At 48.1% G+C, this 20,009-nt stretch overlaps 1 protein-coding gene and 1 long non-coding RNA gene across 7 annotated transcripts; one reads left to right on the top strand and one right to left on the bottom strand.

The window, feature by feature from the left end:
* Positions 1 to 1,239: 1,239 nt before the first annotated feature.
* On the bottom strand, positions 1,240 to 3,229 carry LOC131918676 (uncharacterized). Its single transcript, XR_009381055.1, has 2 exons — positions 1,946 to 3,229; positions 1,240 to 1,374 (listed from the first exon to the last, which is right to left on the bottom strand). It is a non-coding gene; the product is annotated as an uncharacterized LOC131918676 (long non-coding RNA).
* Positions 3,230 to 4,047: 818 nt separating this feature from the next.
* Ttll2 (tubulin tyrosine ligase like 2) lies at positions 4,048 to 13,539 on the top strand. Of its 6 annotated transcripts, none has more exons than XM_059272888.1 (6): positions 4,048 to 4,222; positions 8,567 to 8,679; positions 10,518 to 10,702; positions 11,030 to 11,059; positions 11,725 to 11,822; positions 11,966 to 13,539. In XM_059272888.1, the coding sequence occupies exons 4-6, from the start codon at positions 11,044 to 11,046 to the stop codon at positions 13,514 to 13,516; spliced, it is 1,665 nt and encodes a 554-aa protein (XP_059128871.1). In that variant the 5' UTR covers positions 4,048 to 4,222; positions 8,567 to 8,679; positions 10,518 to 10,702; positions 11,030 to 11,043; the 3' UTR covers positions 13,517 to 13,539. The 6 variants fall into 6 exon arrangements, with proteins under 6 accessions (XP_059128871.1, XP_059128870.1, XP_059128869.1 ...); XM_059272887.1 differs by having other exon boundaries at positions 8,564 to 8,679; XM_059272886.1 differs by lacking the exon at positions 8,567 to 8,679 and adding an exon at positions 4,933 to 5,010.
* The last annotated feature ends 6,470 nt before the right edge of the window (positions 13,540 to 20,009 follow it).

Raw genomic sequence — 20,009 nt, 5'->3', positions numbered from 1 at the left:
GTATGCTTGGTGCTCAACTATCACTGTGGTGAAGTCAAACATAATTCATGCATATACCTGCCAGGCGCTCATGCTATGGCCATGGTGGAATCAGACATGGCACGAGTGTCACATACCACACGTGATCATATATAGACAGCCACCGTCCGCTACAGCCACCACCCACATTCATCATCCCAGTGGCATCTCTTCACTCTTCCTCATCCTGAACAGCTCTGTCAGTGACAGCTGCCTTTTTTCCACACACACTTTTTTCTCTGAGTCCCTGGCACCTTTGCCCAGACTCCCATGGGATTTTGACATGTCTTCCTTCTTTTCTTTTACCACCATGTGGAATTTGGCCATTTCTGAAGAGGTCAAATTCATGTAGAAGGCATTCAACAGGGCAAAGGACACTCGCATCCCCTCTAGCTTGGAGGCTCAGGATTGTGTAGACAAGTCTTTCGTGGGAACAGGTGTGAGGTGAACTTGATTTAGATGTACCTCTGAGAACCCTAATACAAAGAGGAAGGTAGGAAATGCATATGTGTAAACCTGAGGAGACCACAGAGCTGCCAGCAGGTCCCAATCATAGTAGAGTCCTCTGGTATGGGTCTGAGACAGAGCCACAAGCAGTACTAATTTTATGTTATTTTTCTGGAGTGGCTGGGAGGAACTACCACAGGCACTACCTGATGAATGCACTGGGTGGCTTGCTATCAGATATCTCATCTGTGTGGGTGGGCTAACCTGGCCTAAGATTGTGGATTGTCTGTATGTCTTAGTATTACCACACAGAATACAGTATTCCTTAGAGAGTAATACTTTGTCTTCCAGTGAGCTTTCCTCATCCCCAGCTAGTGCCCTGAGAGCATCAGTGACAAAGGTGGGGACATTTTAAGATAGGAAGCTGGGAAGATCTGTCTGTACTATGCACACGTGTCCCTGCAGCCTAAGGCGCTTCATGCATGCACAATCCCCACGCCCTGAGTCACTGTGTAACATCCTGAGAAAGGCACAGCATCCTTAAGAGGAGCAAGTTTGGGGTCATTGACAGCGGATGTGGAGACCTGGACCTCATCTTCTGCTGATGAGAACCCCAGTGCCCACTGCTGTTCTTGCTTAGGAAGGTCTTCCTGTCTGGGCCTCTCATCTGAGACATAAGCCTTATTTGCTCCTAGTTCATCCTTAATGCAGAGAATGCAAAACAGGCTCACATGTCACACGGGACTGCACCACATGAACAGATTAGGAGCTTCATTCCTTCACCTGATAAGTGCTTAATTAGCATGGTCTTAGACATGGCCAGCAAAGCCGGGCAAAGCAATAATATTCCACTCTGGAGAAACTGCTCCTTTCCACAGTGTGAAATGAGTCTGTGGGCAACTGGTGTCACTAAGCAATAAGACAGGAAAGACAACAAGAGGGTCAGCACCAGGGTAAGGGAAGGAAGGTCCAGAAGGCCCCGTGGGAGCATTAATGAGTGCAGTGCCTACCCTATGGGATGAAGGTAAGAAGTGGTCAGATCTGGGGTGTACACTCTAGTGACAGTCTGCAGAATGTGATGATGAGAAAGAGCCAAGATCCCCAGAAGGCTGACCTAACCAAGAATAGAGCTGTCCCTTCCTTACCCAGAGAGGGTCTGACTCAGGTAAAATACCAAAGTCCTGGCACTGGACGTGTTAATTGATATGTTGCTGACACTCAATATTTTTTTTTTTGCATGGACATTATCACAGAGTGAGGCTGGAATTCACAGGAGAGATAATGATGATGATGGATGTTCTTATCACAGAGGCGACAGATCACACACAGAAAGAGGCCAGCTCTGCGTGGTAGAGTGGAGGAAAGCGGAACTCTGAGGTCTTCATCCTCAGATCTTGCAGGGTTATGAGGGTCAGGAGGAATGAGAGGAACCAGGGAAACAGATCAGGGAGAGAAAGAAAATCAGGACCCAGTTACTGACCGAGCTCTGACCAGGACTGCTCGGGGCGGTTCTTGTGCCTCTATGTGTGGTTGGAAGAGGAGCAAGGCTGATGGCCTGTATAAGCATAAGACTGCTCCATGTGGATTATGGAATGGAGAGCATTTACTGTCTATTGTGATGTATGAGACATGAAAGCATCTCTGTCCCCAATAGTCTTCCCAACCAGGAGACCAAGCTCACTATAGGCACAGTGCCTGCAGGTTGGGGATGATGGGGACTGTAGAGAATGGACTTTTGTGTATTGTCCTTGGGACTTCAGGGCTGTTGATGGACTTAAAACAAACATGATCATTTTATAATCGTTAATAAAAGGAGAGACACATGTAATTAACATAGGGGGTCAAGGAGTTCTTATCTCTGGAGAGATGGTGGGGAGGGGTCCTTGGAGCCCTGGTGGGGTTGGGAATTCTGTTTCTTGCACAGGAAAACTTAGCTATCAAAGTTCAGAAGACCATACATACTAGGGGTGGATTTGGGCCACAGTGATGGGTACACCACAACGGTACTGCCTCCTTCCCAAGCAGCCTAGGCAGAGGTGACCCTGGACCTGCCATGGGACAAGCCAATGCTTTTCTAGGGCTGCTCAGTAGCTACAAGTCCAGATTCAGTGTGGCTGTTACTGGGGTACCATATTCTCTCAAGCCTTTCCATGAGGTCATGTGGGTACTCAGCCCAGGAGAGAACTGAGCCAGAAGGAAACCCAGCAGGAATCTAGAGACACCCGGCTCCCAGCCAGGCAGTCTGGTGATTGAGAAAATGTGATGTTCAGAAGATGTGTCTCTGTGTTCAAACGCTCTTGGCAATGGCCGCTAGCCTGGGTGGCCCCTCTCCCTCAGCCTGGATGTTCAAGCACAGAGTGAACCCAGATTCTAGAAGCTTATCTTCTCAAATGGAGGGGAAAATTAAAAACTGCTGAATAAATTTAGGATTTCCAAGTCCCTAAAATAGCTAACCCAGGCCTAGAAACTGCCTTCCTCTGCTACCTCCTGGACTGGATACACTATCCAAACAATACATGTCAGACCCAGCCTCCCGTTTATGCTCATAAAGAGCACAAACTTCATTAAACTTCATTTTTTACAGAATTTACCGGCATCTAGAGCTGGAAGATAATTCAAAATCAAGAAAGAAAAATGTCTTGTGGGTTGCATACCACCAGCCCTGGCTTAATATTTTGCCTGTAGCTGAAGTTTTCTTGGTCCTGCCTGGCCCAAGGTCAGGACAAATCTCTCTCACCCACCAGTCCCACAGCCGCTCGGACCCAAGCAAACACACAGAGACTTATATTACTTATAAACTGTATGGCTGTGGCAGCCTTCTTGCTATCTAAATGGCTTACCAGTATCTTACATCATGCTTCCTCATGGCGGTGGCTGGCAGCGTCTCCTGCCTCAGCCTTCCATTTCCCAGAATTCTCCTCTCTGCTTATCCTGTCTATCCTATACTTCCTGCCTGGCTACTGGCCAATCAGCGTTTTACTTATCAATCAATCATAGTAACACATTTTCACAGCATACAGAACAATATCCCACAGCATTTTCCTGGCAGAGTTCAGCCAGCATCTTGAGGATGACTTATTGTACCTGAAATACATGAACAGTTAATCAACAGTCAGCAAGGCTGGCAACTCAGTGGGCTGATCAGAAGGTTTGTTGGCCCAGAAAGAAATATTTCCCATTGAGAATCACCACCTAGGCAGTGCTCAGGCCCCTGTCATGGACACTGGGAGTCGTTAACAACCACCTTAGCTGAGGGAGGGGTGTGGCCAGCATTGCTGGAGCTGGCAAAATATTAAAGAGTATTCTAGAAACCCCTCCGCCTTTGTGAACCAATCCTTTCATGGTTCCCCAAGCCCACAGCACTGGGAGATCCCAGGAAGAGAAGTCCCACCCCCAGAGGAGGCTGTAGCCTTCCTTGTGACAGGTAGGACTCAGAGCCCCTGGGCGGTGACACTGGAGTCCCCAGGGTACAAATAAGGCAGCCCCTCTGGCGCTCACCTGCTGGGGTCCTGGCTGCCAGTCTTCTCTGAGGTAGGGAAGGTCCTCCCTTTGTGAGGACAGCAGGCTGTGGGTTGCTAAGCAACAAGCACCTCTGTCCTCTTGCCCATATCCACCTAGCTGCACAGGTGACAAACGCCCACTTGGCATCTGTACCCAACGAGAGGCCATTCCTGTATTTTAGGCCGAGTGTGGGGACTTTACCAGCAGAAGTGACTCCTAGAGTCCAGAACGTTCTGGAGAGGGCAGAGGCTAGTCAGTGAGTATGCACTGGCCTGCACAACACCACAGGACCCGAGTCAGAGGTAGAGGTAGACTGAGCCACCCAGGCTCCGAACCTACGGACATGTTTCAACCCAAAATATGCATTTCCGGGATGCCCTGGGTGCTGGTCATGCAGAGCAAATGGTATTAGGATTTGTATCTGTGATAAAGGGGGCCAAGGAGGAGCGCTCCTCTACGTGGTGACTCTGGGGATAGGAGAGTCAACTGAGTTCAACTCAAACCCTTTGGACAGCCAGGGTTTTCAAGATGAGTGTTGATGTTGGGTGTGTGACTGAGCAAGATGGCCTACTGGGGAATTAGGTACATGGGAAGTGCCATGGGTCCTAATAGGGAAAAGGAGGTACTCCTGAGTGGAAGGGGGAGATTCAGGGCTGTCCTTGTCAATGCTCTCATCCATCTCCTGATGGATTCAAAGTTTGAACAGAATATTGAGAAACTGAGACTTAGGAGGGCAGAGCTTAGTTAGTTGGAGGAAGTGGGGGGGGGGTATGTCTTCGAAAGACACAGCTTGCCCTGTCCTTCTGTCAGCTTCTTCATGCTTCCTGGCCACCATGGAGTGAGTGGTTCTGCCACACACTCCCCCTGCTGTGATAGTCTGCCTCACCTTTAACACAAGCCATTCAGCCGGCCATGGATGGAAACATCAGAAACCAGCAGCTAACATAAACCTCCTCCCTCCAACAGTGTCTTCCAAGTGTTTGTCATGGGACTAACAAAGGATGCTGGAGGCCTGTAGCTACAGTCTGTCCCTGCTTGATAAAGGTGAACATTCCAGATGTCTACATGGTGAAAGCTCACTGAGCTAAGCTGTGAGAAGTAGTCATTGCGTTCCCGGGGTTCTCAAAGACCAGCAGACCCCAGAGCAGACATGGTGGAGGCTCTTACTAGAAGATAAGACCATGCACAACCAAGAGGCATACGACATGCAGATCACTGAGAGTAGGTCCCGGGAACCCAGAAAAGGCTGCTAGTTCAATTTTAAAAAATACCCAAAGTGCAAATCAACCTTTTCGGTAGAAAGGTACATGCCTTTAATCTTGACACTTGGGAGTCTGAGGCAGGCAGATTACTGTGAGTTTGAGGCCAGACTGGTCTACAGAGTGAGTTCTAGGACAGCCAGGGCTACGTAGAGAAACCTTATCTCAAAAAACAAACACAAACACAACATCCACAAAACTCAAAGGTATGGGTTTCCTGTTTTGTATTTTGCACATACTCAGTCTCTGATGTCCCCTAGGGAAACAGACTCTGTAGCAGTGGAAGCTGCTTTTGTGGAGCTAGTGGCAGGGTCCCCTAAAAGGGCACCTCTGCTTAATTGTCAACCATCTCCCCTCTCAGTCCCTACATGACTGAAGTTCACGGTGTTTGGTCACATGGCCTTGCACTTGGGCTTGTCCTGGGGCAAGTGGAAAGCCACACGGCCCACCTGTCTTTTAAGCAGAGAATGTGCCAAGGAGATAGAATGCAAACAGAGAACTAGTTCTGATTGGAGAGCCCGGTTTGGGAGGAAAACAGACTGAGAACCTGTTGCTGTTATGGGCATCTCTGGCCTCTGAGTGTTATCCACACACACACACACACACACACACACACACACACGCACGCACGCACGCACGCACGCACGCACACACGCACGCACGCACACACACATACATCCTGGTCTGCATTACCCCCCTCCCCCAGAGACAGAAGCCTTGTTTTTCACTGAGTTTCTTTCCACAGGACTTCATCTGCCCTGGATTACATCAAAGTCTGGGAAAGAGGGGCCCTTCCCCTTCCTAAGCCTGGAATGCTTATAGCCAGGGCTGAACCAGATACAAAAAGCTCATAAAACCTGTAATTTTAACAATGATCTAGTAATGAACCTGAATTGGGGGTTGATGTTCATTAGGTGATGTCTGTGCTCTGGTGACATCAGTGTGGTTGAAGGCAAGGAATGAGAAAGCTTTGCATATTTTAAAACGTGTGTCTGTCTGTTGGCAGCATGCTTGAGGGTTACAGTGCCTTTACTGGGTCTCATTGCCATGCAGTTAAGTGGTGGTTGGTATGTTCCTTGACATGAGAATTCCGACCTTACTAATTTCCCATGGCTGGTCTTCCATGGTACCTGAACCCTGGTCACATAATGGAATGCACCCACATTACTGCTCCTGTAGGCAGTAATAGGTGACTGGTTAGTCACCAAGATCTGGGTTGACATCATCCTGCTCTGAGTTGGGCCTTCAAGATTTAGTGGGGATTCCTGTCTGGGCATTCCCCAGCAAAACACCATGGTGGCTCTGGGTCCCTTCTCTTCCTGGGTCTTATCATTAGCAGATAGCTAGATTCCCTTACGCAGTTTTTGTATGGCGGTCTGGCCTTGGCCTCTGGGGATGCCCATACAGGGGCATATGAAGCTTTGGTGCCAAGCGAACTCTTGGCAGTGTGTGCTGGCCATGAGGCCAGGACTCTTGCAGTCATACATCTGTTAGACCTGCTAGCTGGCTCCCCCAAGAGGAAGCTGCTAGAAATGCAAGCTGGGAATCACAAGGTGGTGGATAGAAAGGCACTGTGCCTTTTGTGTTCAGCTCTGGCAGTTTATCAGAGCTGTGGGAAAACTCCGTTGGGAGTCGGTGGAGTTCCCAAGCAAGCTGAAAACCGTGACTCCACATAAACTTTTGCTAAGTGTTGACAGAATGTTGAGTGGCATCCCTGTGACCAAACACACCTGACAGAAACACCTTCGGGGAGGAAAGCTCACTGTAGCTCACAGTTTGAGAGGGATTTCAGTCCACCATGTTGGGGAGGCATGGCAGGAAGGCGTGGTGGCAGAAGTGTGAGGCATAGACAAGACACCAAGACCACACACATTGCACACTCACACTCACAGATACCCTCCACCCACACATTCTAACAACCACACTCACACAGATACCCCACCACACACATTGTAACGACCACACTCACACTCACAGATACCCTCCACCCACACATTCTAACAACCACACTCACACAGATACCCCACCACACACATTGTAACGACCACACTCACACAGATACCCCACCACACACATTGTAACAACCACACTCACACAGATACCCCACCACACACATTGTAACAACCACACTCACACAGATACCCTCCACCCACACATTCTAACAACCACACTCACACAGATACCCCACCACACACATTGTAACGACCACACTCACACAGATACCCCACCACACACATTGTAATGACCACACTCACACAGATACCACACACACACATTGTAACAACCACACTCACACAGATACCCCACCACACACATTGTAACAACCACACTCACACAGATACCACACACACACATTGTAACAACCACACTCACACAGATACCCCACCACACACATTGTAATGACCACACTCACACAGATACCACACACACACATTGTAACAACCACACTCACACAGATACAGCCCCCCCCACACACACACATTGTTAATGACTGAAGAGGGAGGTGAAAGTCTGGGGTGTATGGGATGTATTCTGCAGATGTTAAGGTCTGTGACATCTCTTTGTCTTGGAATGGAATTTTCTTCTGAACTTTGGGTTTAGGGGTTAACTGTGGTGCCAGACTCCTGGCTTCTGACTTAGGTGAGAGAGGCGCTGTGAGAAAGCGGAGGAGCTGCAGTAGGCATGAGCAGTGGGTGAGTCCCACGGATGACTTGTGCCCAGGAGTGCTTTCTCATGAGGTTGATAGAGGGGAATGTGCAGGGCTGCGGAGACAGCTCAGTGGGTAAGAAGGTGCTGCCACATAAGTGTGAGGACCAAGGTTTGAATCCCCAGAAGCCATGGAAAAGCTGAGTAGATGTCGGAACCCACCTGTAACCCCAGCGCACAGGAGGGAAACCAGAGAACCCCAGGAGCAAGTTGGCTAGCCAGACTAGCTGAAACCAGTTTCACCGGCTCAGTGAGAGAGCCAGCCTCAGTATCTAAGGTGGAGAGCAGTTGAGGAAGACGTGGCATTCACTTCAGGACTACATACATGCACACACACGCACACACACACACACACACACGTGCAAAACTTGTGCAAAATGTCTTACTCTGGTAAGTCACAAGGACTGTAACAGCTCTGTTCCTCCCTCCCCTTTCCTTGGCTTGCTGATTTCTTGTTTGCTCCGTCATGGGCAGGGCACCTGGTACAGGAACAGAGCAAACTGGCTCCATGTGTGTGAAGCCGCCAAGTGGCCTTTCCTAAGCCCCTAGACCTGAAGAGGACAGTGAGGGACCGTGCAGAGATACCCAGACATCTGGAGGGACACTCTGCAACCCTGTCTCAATCCTTCCAGCAGAGAAACCATCCACCGGAGGGGACCCTTCAGCACCAAGCCAGCAGCAGCTGTATGAGCCCTGCAATGATGCCTGTATGGCCGCCAGTGGGACCCATCTGGGGCCTTGGGTTAAGGTGCTGAGTGAATCTCTCTCTCTCTACTTGGGTTGAAAGGGTCAGTACAGATGAGCATGATTTCTTGTGCTGCACTGGCTGAAACAGAGCTCGTCCCATTGGGAGTTGAACAAAATAAAAAGACTGATTTTCTCACAACAGAGGGTGTGAGATATTGCCACACCATAAGAAACAGTGTATCCTCAGATCCCTCAGCAAGGGGTGTGCTGGGCAGTGTTACCTCTAGTCCAACAGCTCTGTGACTGATAAGATCAGCTTGCTCATCCTGGCAGGCCCTGACTCTGACTGGAGAGACCGGGATACACTTTGAGACATTGGCAGCTATCAAAACTGCAAATCCCAGGCCCAGCTTCTTGGGAAGCTGATAAAACAAAAGCAAATTATTACTAATAAGAGAATACATGCCAAGAGTGGGCCATTCTGATCAGGGAGAGAGACCTTTTTCATCAGGTCCCATGGTTTCTCTGAATGAAAGGGTACCTTCCCGAGAGGCCAGATGTTGCTGTTATCAGCTCCTGCGCTCCCCTGTGGAACCCCTGGTCCAGACACGACCAAGTCCACATCACAGTGGACTTGTGGACTGTGGACTGTGACCACAACACAGCCAGAACCCATACTGTGGTCTACATCATAGTCCCTGCCATGGCCCCACATTATGGCCCACGTCATACTTTACACCATAGTCCACACCATGGCCCATACAACAGCTCCTGTAAGTGGATCCATACGCATGCTGGGCTGCTCAGTAATCTCTATGAGGAACACCAACCGAAAGTCTTGCTTCTGTGGAAGAAGGGAGCTTGAGTTTGCAGATTGCACAGCCTGGAAAGGCAGCCTGGCCCTAGCAGCAGATCTCAAGGTGGGCAGAGCCACGCTCAGCACCGTACTCTTCCAGAGCCTCAGGGAGCTCTGCGCCAGAGTGGGAGAAGATGGGGATGGCGAAACGTGGGCGAGATCTAGTTAGATTTTCCTCAGTCTGTTTTCCTCACCCATATTGGCTTACGAAATCGTAACTCAGGCTCCACAGTGCTGCCAAACCCAGGGTTTGCCCATTCTAAGGTCATGATCTACCCCTGACCTACACTTCTGCCAAAGGAAAGTATTTTTAACTTGAATGTGTCACTCACCATTATGACTGTGGCCCCTCTGTATATGCACACCACAATTTACAACACACACACACACCCCATATACACAAACACCATACACACACACACACACACACACACACACACCACACACAAACACCACACATACACACATACACCATATACACACAGGCACACACACAATACACTCACATACACCATACACACACACCCCTCCCTCACATTCCATATACCACACACACACACACACACACACACACACAAACACCACACATACACACATAGACCATATACACATAGGCGCACACACACAATACACTCATATATACCATACACACACACCCCTCCCTCACATTCCACACACCACACACACACACACACACACACACACACACCATATACACACAGGCACACATACAATATACACATACACACCACATACACCATACACACACACATACACCCCTCCCTCACACTCCACACACATCATATATACTCACACCACACACACATACACCATATACACACTGACACACATACACTACACACACACACAAACACCACACACACACACACCGTATACACACTGGCACACACACACACACACAGCATACACACAGAGAGAACTTGAAATGCTTATTGACACCATTAAACGCAGCCTGAAAATGGCCCAATGAACTGGATTAATGCTTTAACAGCCACGTGGATCTCTTTTTCTGTCCCTGCCAGGCTGTAGTAACACTGGAATGCACGCAGCTCTGTTGATCCTGTCCGTCCTAACCCAGTGCCCTCAGTACAATTCGGTGACAAGCCACCTGTGACAGTGGACCTCACATTTGTGAAGACGGTTGCTTGGAGACGCATGGTCCCTATTCCATTGAGGACAACTCCCAGCTTCTGAGTTGGGAGAGAAGGTGGGTGAGCACGCCAGGTACCCTATCATTCACCCTCCTCACTTCCTTCTCCTTTTCCTCCTTTCTGCCCTCTACTATTTCTCGTCATCTGTCAAAATTCTCTTTTTTTTCAGGGATCACAAGCTCTTCAACACCACAGAATCCCCATCCAGAAACTTAATTATGTCATTTTGTGATAAACTAGGATACAAATGATGCTAATATTGTCCCCAAACAACTGAAAACACATTAAAGCGGCCTTAACTGGGATACTTTGAAGAGCCTGTTTAGGCATTTAGATGTTTATCTCCCCCCAAAAGGCCTTGCCATTTGTCTCTTTCTCTCTAGGTCACAGAGACACCATGACTTCACTGTCAGGTATAACTTTCTCAAAAATGACCTTGATTCCCTTGGAAGTGTCAACCCTGGCAAGCCTGGAAACTCAGTATGTAGACCAGGCTGGCCTGGAACTCGCCTCTGCCTCCTAAGTGACTAGCTCATTATCATTGCTTTGTTTTGGGTAGGTTTCCTACAAATTACCACTTATGTGAATGGCCCCTGAGCATGCCCAGTGACCACCTGGCTTAGGCGGGTACTTGGAGAACTGTTGGGTAGCTGGCCTACTGCCCTTGAACGTCCAGGCTGAGGAAACTCTTGGGAATCACACAGCGTTGTTTCAACCTTCTGTGTGCGTGTGAGTGGGTGTTTGTGTGCATTCAGGGTGTGCAGGTGGGCATACCCTCATGGGTGTGAGCACACCAGAGGTTGATATTGGATGTCTTCCTCTATCAGTCCCTACCTTATTGTTTGAGACAGGGTCTCTCACAGACCTAGAACTAAGCTGACTGGCCAGCAATCTCCACTCCAGTACTTGGCTTTTTATGTGGGTGTCAGGAATCCAAACTCAGGTCCTCACCCCTACGTGGCAAGCACTTTACTGACTCAATCTCTCAACTTTAAAAAAAATTTGTGTTTAAATTCACTCATCTATTAAAGAATTCATATTTTTTATTGTTAATTATTGTCACTCTTTATGCCAACAGTGCTGATCACAGGGAGGGCTACAATGAATGCTCACAAGAGTTTGGGTGGTGTGACTGCGAACATCTTTAACCTGTCACTAGAGGGACATAATATACAGGTAAGGAGAGAAAAAGCAGGCCTGAGAGGAGGTGGGTTTGTCTGCAGAGGTGGCAGGAAGGAGCCTAGAGGGTGGGACGGAGGGAACCATGCCACCTCTCACCTGAGCTGTTGTTTAACCCCGTCTGCATGATCCATGTTTAGAAAGGACAGCCTTTGGGGAAGGAAGATGAAGCCCTTGGGGCCGCCCTGAAGCCGCTGGTGTTCCGAGTGGATGAAACCACACCGAGAGTTGTACAGAGTGTCCTTCTGGAACGTGGGTGGGACCAGTTTGACGAGCAGCAACAGGATGTGGAGGACTGGAATCTGTACTGGAGGGCATCCTCCTTCCGGATGGTAGAGCACGTCAATGTCAAGCCCTGGCAGAGACTGAACCACCACCCGGGGACGACCACGCTCACCAGGAAGGACTGCCTGGCCAAGCACCTGGCATACATGAGCAGGCTCTACGGTGAGTCTCTCTATGAGTTCACACCCCGGACATTCATCATTCCCAATGACTACACCAAGTTCGTAGCTGAGTACTTCAAGGAGAAGCAGGTGCTGGGTACCAAGCCCACCTACTGGATCTGCAAGCCAGCAGAGCTGTCTCGTGGGAGGGGGATAATCATTTTCAGTGACATTCGAGATCTCAACTTCAACGGCACGTATGTCGTGCAGAAATACATCTGCAACCCTTTACTCGTGGGTAGATACAAGTGTGACCTCCGCATCTACGTCTGTGTCACCGGCTTCAAGCCTTTGACTATTTATGTGTACAAGGAAGGGTTAGTGAGGTTTGCCACTGAAAAGTTTGACCTCCGAAATTTGCAAGACTCTTATGCCCACCTGACCAACAGTAGCATCAACAAATCTGGGGCCTCGTATAAGAAGATCAAAGAGGTGGTGGGTCAAGGCTGCAAGTGGACCCTCAGCCGGTTCTTCTCTTATCTTCGGAATGGGGATGTGGATGACCTGCTGTTGTGGCAGAAGATCAAACACATGGTGATTCTCACCGTCCTGGCCGTGGCTCCATCAGTCCCTGTGGCCTACAACTGCTTTGAGCTTTTCGGGTTCGACATCCTTATTGATGAAAACCTGAAACCATGGCTTCTAGAAGTCAACTACAGCCCTGCTTTGTCCCTGGACTGTTCCACCGATGTCTCTGTGAAGAGAAGTCTTGTCCATGATGTTATTGAACTGATTCACTTAAACGACCTAAGAAGGGAGGAGAAAAAGGGCAGCAGAGCTTCTCCAGGGAGCCCCAGGAGCAAACAGCTTGAGCTCTGCACAATCCCCGCTTCCCCTCCCTATGTGTCTCTCATACGGTTTACAAGCAGGGCGTGCAGTAAAACCAACCCTGTTCTGCAGAGAGTCATCAACGTCTATCCCAAGCACACACGGACCTCCCAGCTGAGAGAAATGATGAACAAGCAGCGCATGCTTCTAAGAGAAGGCGCCAAAAGCAAGCCAAAGTTGAGGGCTTGCCATACAACTCGCAAGGTGCTCTCTCCATATACACCAGTAGCCCAGTCACAGCCCCACAGGATGAAGGGGCCCATGGGTATCCTTCCAGAAGCTGGCTATGCACCAGATGACCGTGCAGGCAACTTTGTTCTCATTTTTCCATTCAATGAGGCTACTTTTGGAGCCTCCAGGAATGGGTTAAATGTCAAAAGAATAATTCAAGAGCTCCAGAAACTAATGAATAAATAACTCTCAAGTGGTAAAAACTAAAATCAAGAAGTGAGGTGAAACTTTTGAAAACTGAGGGTTTCTTTTCTTTCCTTCTTTCTTTCTTTCTTTCTTTCTTTCTTTCTTTCTTTCTTTCTTTCTTTGCTTCTTTCTTTTATCCCTCCCTCCCTCCCTCCCTTCCTCCCTTCCTTCCTTCCTTCCTTTTATTTGGAGACTGAGTTTTTTCATGTAGCCCTGGATATCCTGGAACTCACTCTGTAGACCAGATTGTCCTATGAACTCTGACATCCACCTGCCTCTGCTTCCTGAGTCCTGGGATTAAAGTCATATGCCACCACCACACAGCTGAAACCTAAGGATTTCTACCCCAGAGGAGATGATAGGCCAAGCCAGATCATGTGCTGCCAGAGGCCATGGGAATATACAGTAGATGGCAATTGATAGTTCAGGTGTCAACCCATCAGATGAATAACTCTGTGATGGAGGAACCCCATCAAGCAAGGCCTACAGGACCATAGACTCTGAAAACCAGTTGCTTCTGTCTGTAATTTTTCTCATGTGTCACTACATTTCTTCCCTAAAAACAGCTATGGGTATTTCTCCCACTGCTTATGTGTTTATCTCATGTATATATTCCATCTACTGGGCACATATATAGCTGTGGATGGTCAGATGATTTCTGCTTAAGCTGTATAATTCTGATGAATAGAAATAATACCAGGATATTTTTCATACTCAGACTGACATGGGAAAATAACTGTATTCTCAGCTACAAAGACATCTTTTCACACATTTAGCTAAGACCTTGGAGCAAATCCAAAATAGACTTAGTTGCCCCTGGAGATGAATTGTACAAGGACAAGTTCCCAGATGTCTGTTTGTTGAACCAAAGTCAGGCTGATAACATTAAGACATAAACTCCCTGCAGCAATCAGCTTTCTGCGCATATTCCTAACCACTCAAGGTTCAGTCAACTGTTTATTGCTTAGGTCCTGGGTTTCAATGTCACTCTCTGTGATGTCTCCCAGGCTACGTGTATGGCCACGTGTTACTCACTGGCCAGTCAGTGTGGCATACTTAGCCTGAGAGGAATTGTGTGATGGGAATGACTTGTTTACTCAAGAAATGCCATGTGACCCTGAAAATGTGATTCATATCTGTCCAGAGTCTTTGCTGTAGAGGAAGAAGTGTGAAGAAAGAGATGTAGCTATGAGAGAGAGAGAGAGAGAGAGAGAGAGAGAGAGAGAGAGAGAGAGAGAGAGAGAGAGAGAAGAGAGAGGAGAGAGATGAAGGAAGAGATGCAGCTGTGTGGTGTGAGATGTACCTGTGTGGAGATTTGTAACTGTGTAGAGACAAGTGCTGTGGGATGGTCTGTATGTCAAGTGTGTTGCTGATTGGTCAGTAAATAAATCACTGATTGGCCATTGGCTAGGCAGGAAGTATAGGCAGGACAAGGAGAAGAATTCTGGGAAGTGGAAGGCTGAGAGAGAGACACTGCCAGCCGCCACGATGACAAGCCAGATGTAAAGTACCGGTAAGCCACAAGCCACGTGGCAAGGTATAGATTTATGAAAATGGATTAATTTAAGCTGTAAGAACAGTTAGCAAGAAGCCTGCCACGGCCATACAGTTTGTAACCAATATAAGTCTCTGTGTTTATTTGGTTGGGTCTGAATGACTGTGGGACTGGCGGATGTCAGAGATTTGTCCTGACTGTGGGCCAGTCAGGAAAACTCTAGCTACAGACAAGGAAGATGAAGCTGTATAGAAGAGAGATGTAACCGTGTGTAGAGATGTGCAGGAGAGAGAGGTATGTATGTAAAGAGAGATATGTATATGTATGTTAAGAATGTAGCTGTGTGGAGACAGAGATTTTTCAGAAAGACTTTTTAAAGATGAAGTAAAAGAGAAAGTCACCATCAGAAAGTGTGTGTTTCCTTATTTACCCCTCAGAAAGTCTAGCCTTACTGCATTTGTGGATTTTTTTTTGCATACCCTGGAGGTGGTCTTGGAGCAGGCTCTCCCAAAGGCCCCAATATCGCTCGTGCCTTTAGCACACAGCATTGTTACTGGGTACAGATGTGTGAACAGAAGCATAGAGGCTCCACCAGGATGGCTCCATCAAACACTGATCACATTACTCTGTCCCATGTTAGGACCAGCTCGCAGAAGGACCCAGAGAAGACCCACACAACCAACAGGCCTGTAAAACTCGGCCTCACAGCAGACTGTCGGAGGGGCCCTGGCTTGGCTCTAGGCTGTGTTGGATGCAGTCTGTCTTGGGAACAACTCTGACAGCACAGAGAACTGACTAGAGATGCATCTATGTGCCTCTGGGACAGGTCTGCAGGCTCCGTCCCCCGACAGACTCTGAAGGAGCCCTGCAGCTCCAGCCCCTCTGTGCTGTCCCAGGGACAGTCTTACACAAAGAACTGTACAGAGTCTCATCACCCAGGGGCCCTAGGTTGGGTTGGCTGATCTGGACCTTAGAGCCTAGTTCTAATTCCTGCTGGCTACTCAGGGGTCTGCCAGGAGACACACCATCTTGAGTCCCTGGACAGGCTTGTCAATCTCTGTCCCAAAGCTCTGTTAACGACCCAAGATTCCAGTCCCAGCTTCCCTTTTAAGCCAAAGAGTAGCTGTGCCTGAGGACTGGAAGGCACTTAGCCTCCTCTTTGTGACTTCTCACTTTATTATCCTGGGAGTCTTAGAATATTTCTATAAATTGGCTTCAGGCCTTCTCAACTAGCTAAAAGCAGGCATGTCAGCCCAGGAACCACTTGAACATATGCTTGTCCGTCACTCTGAAGCATCATCTCAGTGTCATAGAGTGGTCCTCACTTTAGTGACAGCCCCATAGACCATGGTCCCAGAGACAGTTCAATCTATCCTGTGGCCAAACAGAACTCAGAGTCACCAGAGCTCTTCATAACAGGTCTGCAAACAGCAGTCTCCACTATAGACTCAAGAGCAGCCATGTGACCCAGACCTAACCACACACACACAGCCCTGCACCCGGAAACAATTCCATCTACCCAGACTTAACCTGAGACCAAATGGCTAAAACCAGTGTGTGAGAGCTGAAGGGAGAAACTCAATAGTCTAACAAGCTATAACAGATAACAAGAAACCATAGTCAACTGATGGGATTAAGAAAGCAGTATATAGCCGGGTGGTGGTGGCGCACACCTTTAATCCCAGCACTCGGGAGGCAGAGGCAGGCGGATCTTCGTGAGTTCGAGGCTAGCCTGGTCTACAGAGTGAGATCCAGGAAAGGCGTAAAGCTACACAGAAAAACCCTGTCACGAAAAACCAAAAAAAAAGGAAAAAAAAAAAAAAAAGAAAAAAAAGAAAAGCAGTATATAAATTAGAAGCTAAATATTCTAATATAAACCATTGCAAATAACCAGACAGAAGTCCTGAAGCCAAGGAATGTATCTACAGGAAAATTCAGTAGTGTATATGATTATGCAGGAGAAAGATCAGCAAGTCCTAAGATAGGGCCATTGGAATTATCCAGTTAGAGAAATAAAAAGAAAAAAGACTGAGAAGTGGTGAGCAAAGCAGGGGGTCCATGTGACATCATCAAACAGGAATGTTCAGCTCACAGTAGCACCAAAAAGAGAAGCGATGCCTGTGTGGGAATTCGTCAACCTTGGGGGGTGGGGCACCCCATGCTTGATTGACATGTCACAGAAGCAGTGCAAGGGAGGGAGGATTTACTGTGGCTCACGATATCAATAATGGGAGAATGCTCTGAGATACAAGATAGCCAAATGGTAAAAGTAAAAAGACAGAGTCTTAAAAGCAGCAAGAAAGAACATATTGCAGATAGAGAGCTCCCAGGGTGCTCCCGCAGGATTCTTAGAAGACTGGGAGGAGACACGTTCAAAGAGCTAAAAGCTCAGTGCAGCAAGAATTCTGTCCTCAGCAAAGCCATCCTTCAGAAGGGGAATTGAACATTCCAGGCAAGGGAAAGCGGAGGGGTTTAACACAGCTGCATGTGGCAGAGGAGACAGCAGGGGGAGCACTTCCAGTTGGAAGAACACTAAACACTAACATAGTACATGAAGGTAAACATTTGCTCAAATTCAGAATACTCCAGTGGTGAACAGCTGGCATGGCAATCACTCAGTTCTTACACATGAATTTAGGAACTGAGGGATTAAAATAGCCAAAGCCATGCCATAATCATCTATCTTTTCTTTTCTTTCTTTTCCTCTCTCTCTCTCTCTCCCTCTCTCCCTTTCTTCCTTCCTTCCTTCCTTTCTTTTTCTTTCTTCCTCTCTCTCTCTCCTTTTACCCAGTAGGGGAACCTTTTTACTTTCTGTGGCTTCATGCCCTGCTCTGCCCTGATCCCATTCTGGGCTCAAGCTCTTTTACAGTCCCAGCTGTCTCCAGGTTTTGGGCTTGAATAGAGGTGGTGGCAGTTAGCAGGCGTTGCTGGTAGAGGAAGGTGACACTAATGGAACTACACTTTGGCCAAACAGAAAACCTTGAGTTCAGGAGATACTGTCTGTAAGCCATGGCTGCGCTGACATTAGAAATCGTTCTATGTTCCTGGGCCCTGAATACTCACTGCATGGTGAGGTCGAGGCGGGGTGGTAAATTGGCAGCTCCCAGGAGTGGGGATTCAGACGTTGTTCTAAGAGCTGTATTTGGGTCCAGGTACCATGGGGTTGGGGGATAAGGTAGCAAGCAGCTTGAGAAGTTTCCAGTATCTCTTAGATCTTTTTTTCTCCAGAATGTTCTTCAACCCTTTGTCAGCCAGTGTTCTCTCCTCATCCTGTCAATAACTGGTGGAGTAGAAGCGAGTCCCAACTAGGGGCCAGCACACATGCCGGCACTCCACTCAGAGCAGGCAGACAGCACACTGGTCCACCCTCCAGGGGCAGAGGCCCTTGCAGCCTCGGAGACGAGACGCTCTCCCATGGCTGAAACAGCGCACATCCAGGTGTACCACCAATGCGGACAGCTGCACCCTGAGTGGTGGCGCCCACAGCTATCTCCTTCTAGCTCCAGACTCTCTGAATCAATATCCTAGACCCTGACTCCAGGGCCTGCCTAGTGCTCCACCAGGGCACTAAGCTGGTGTCCTGGACAGTTTGATGTCAACTTGACACAGGCTAGAGTTATCTGGAAGGAGGGAGCCTCAACTGAGAAAACGCCTCCATACGATCTGTCTGTAAGGCATCTTCTTGATTAGCGATTGATGGGGAAGGCCCAGCCCATTGTGGGTGAGGCCACCCCTGGGCTGGTGGTCCTGGGTTCTGTAAGAAAGCAGGCTGAACAAACCATGGGGAACAAGCCAGCACCCCTCTATGGCCTCTGCATCAGCTCCTGCCTCCAGGTTCCTGCCTTGTTTGAGTTCCTGTTCTGACTTCCTTTGATGATGAACAGATGTGGAAGTGTAAGCCAAATAAACCCTTTTCTCCCAACTTGCTTTTTGGTCATGGTGTTTCATCACAACCATAGAATCTTGACTAAGACAAGTTGGTACCAGGACCAACTTGTAACAGACCTGACCGTGTTTGGGGGAAGAGTGTGGAATGACTTTGGAACTTTGGACTAGAAAAGCCATTCAGCACTGAGAGCTTGGTGAGCTGCTCTGTAGGACCTTGGAAGATAAGAATGGAGAGCAATGCAGACAATGGAGGCCTGGCTTGTGAAGTTTCAGAGGAAGTTTAAAGACTCTATCAGGGCCATTTGTTAATTTGAATTAAGGTTCTGTAGTTATGGTCCAGAACTACAGTCAGCTGTCTGCTGTGATTAACAAGATACCAGAACTACTAAAGTGAAACTTTTGCTTTGCTGGGATCCTTGATGCTGGTCAGCTAAAGCTGAAAAATTAGCAGTGATTAAGAATAGACCAGCATCATTGAGGTAAAATATTCTGGGAACTTTTTCCTGAGAGTCAGCACACAAGGCTCTATTCCAGAAGTGGCCAAGGTTGTACCTCAAGCTAGCATCTGAACTTGGTAATGGAAGAGTCGCCCAGTTGGTACTGGTTTTGAAGGTGTCATAGAAAAGAGTTGAGGCTTGGTACCATGAAGAGAGCCTATGAGAGGCTATTGGTGAAAGGACATTCCAATTGCATCAGAGACCCCAGTATTTCGGAGATGCCAGTACCATGGGATGGCCATCATGAACAGCAGTAGCAGTGGAGTGGAGTCAGCTGGAGCCTAGAAGACAAGCTGTGTGTGCTGCAGGGGGCGGGGCCAGAGAAGTGACCCAAGCCCTTTGGAGGAGCCCAGAAGATTGTGAGTGGGTCCTACACATTGGACACTGAGTTAGTTGTTTACACTGTTGGAGTTTGGTTTTGTTTAGTTCAGATTGTGACTGTGCCCTGGCTCTTCCCTCCTGAAGTTAGGGAGTATGTAACTTACTTTTGATTTTTACAAGATCTCACAGTTGAGAGACTGATTTTGAAAGAGATTTTAGGTTTTCAAAGACTTAAAAGTCTTTGAATTTTTAAAAGAGATTGAATTTTAAAGTGTTTGAATTTGGGACTTTT

Source organism: Peromyscus eremicus, chromosome 8b (genome assembly GCF_949786415.1).
Source record: "Peromyscus eremicus chromosome 8b, PerEre_H2_v1, whole genome shotgun sequence".
Lineage (NCBI taxonomy): Eukaryota > Metazoa > Chordata > Mammalia > Rodentia > Cricetidae > Peromyscus > Peromyscus eremicus.
This window is presented reverse-complemented; position numbering and strand designations above follow the sequence as displayed.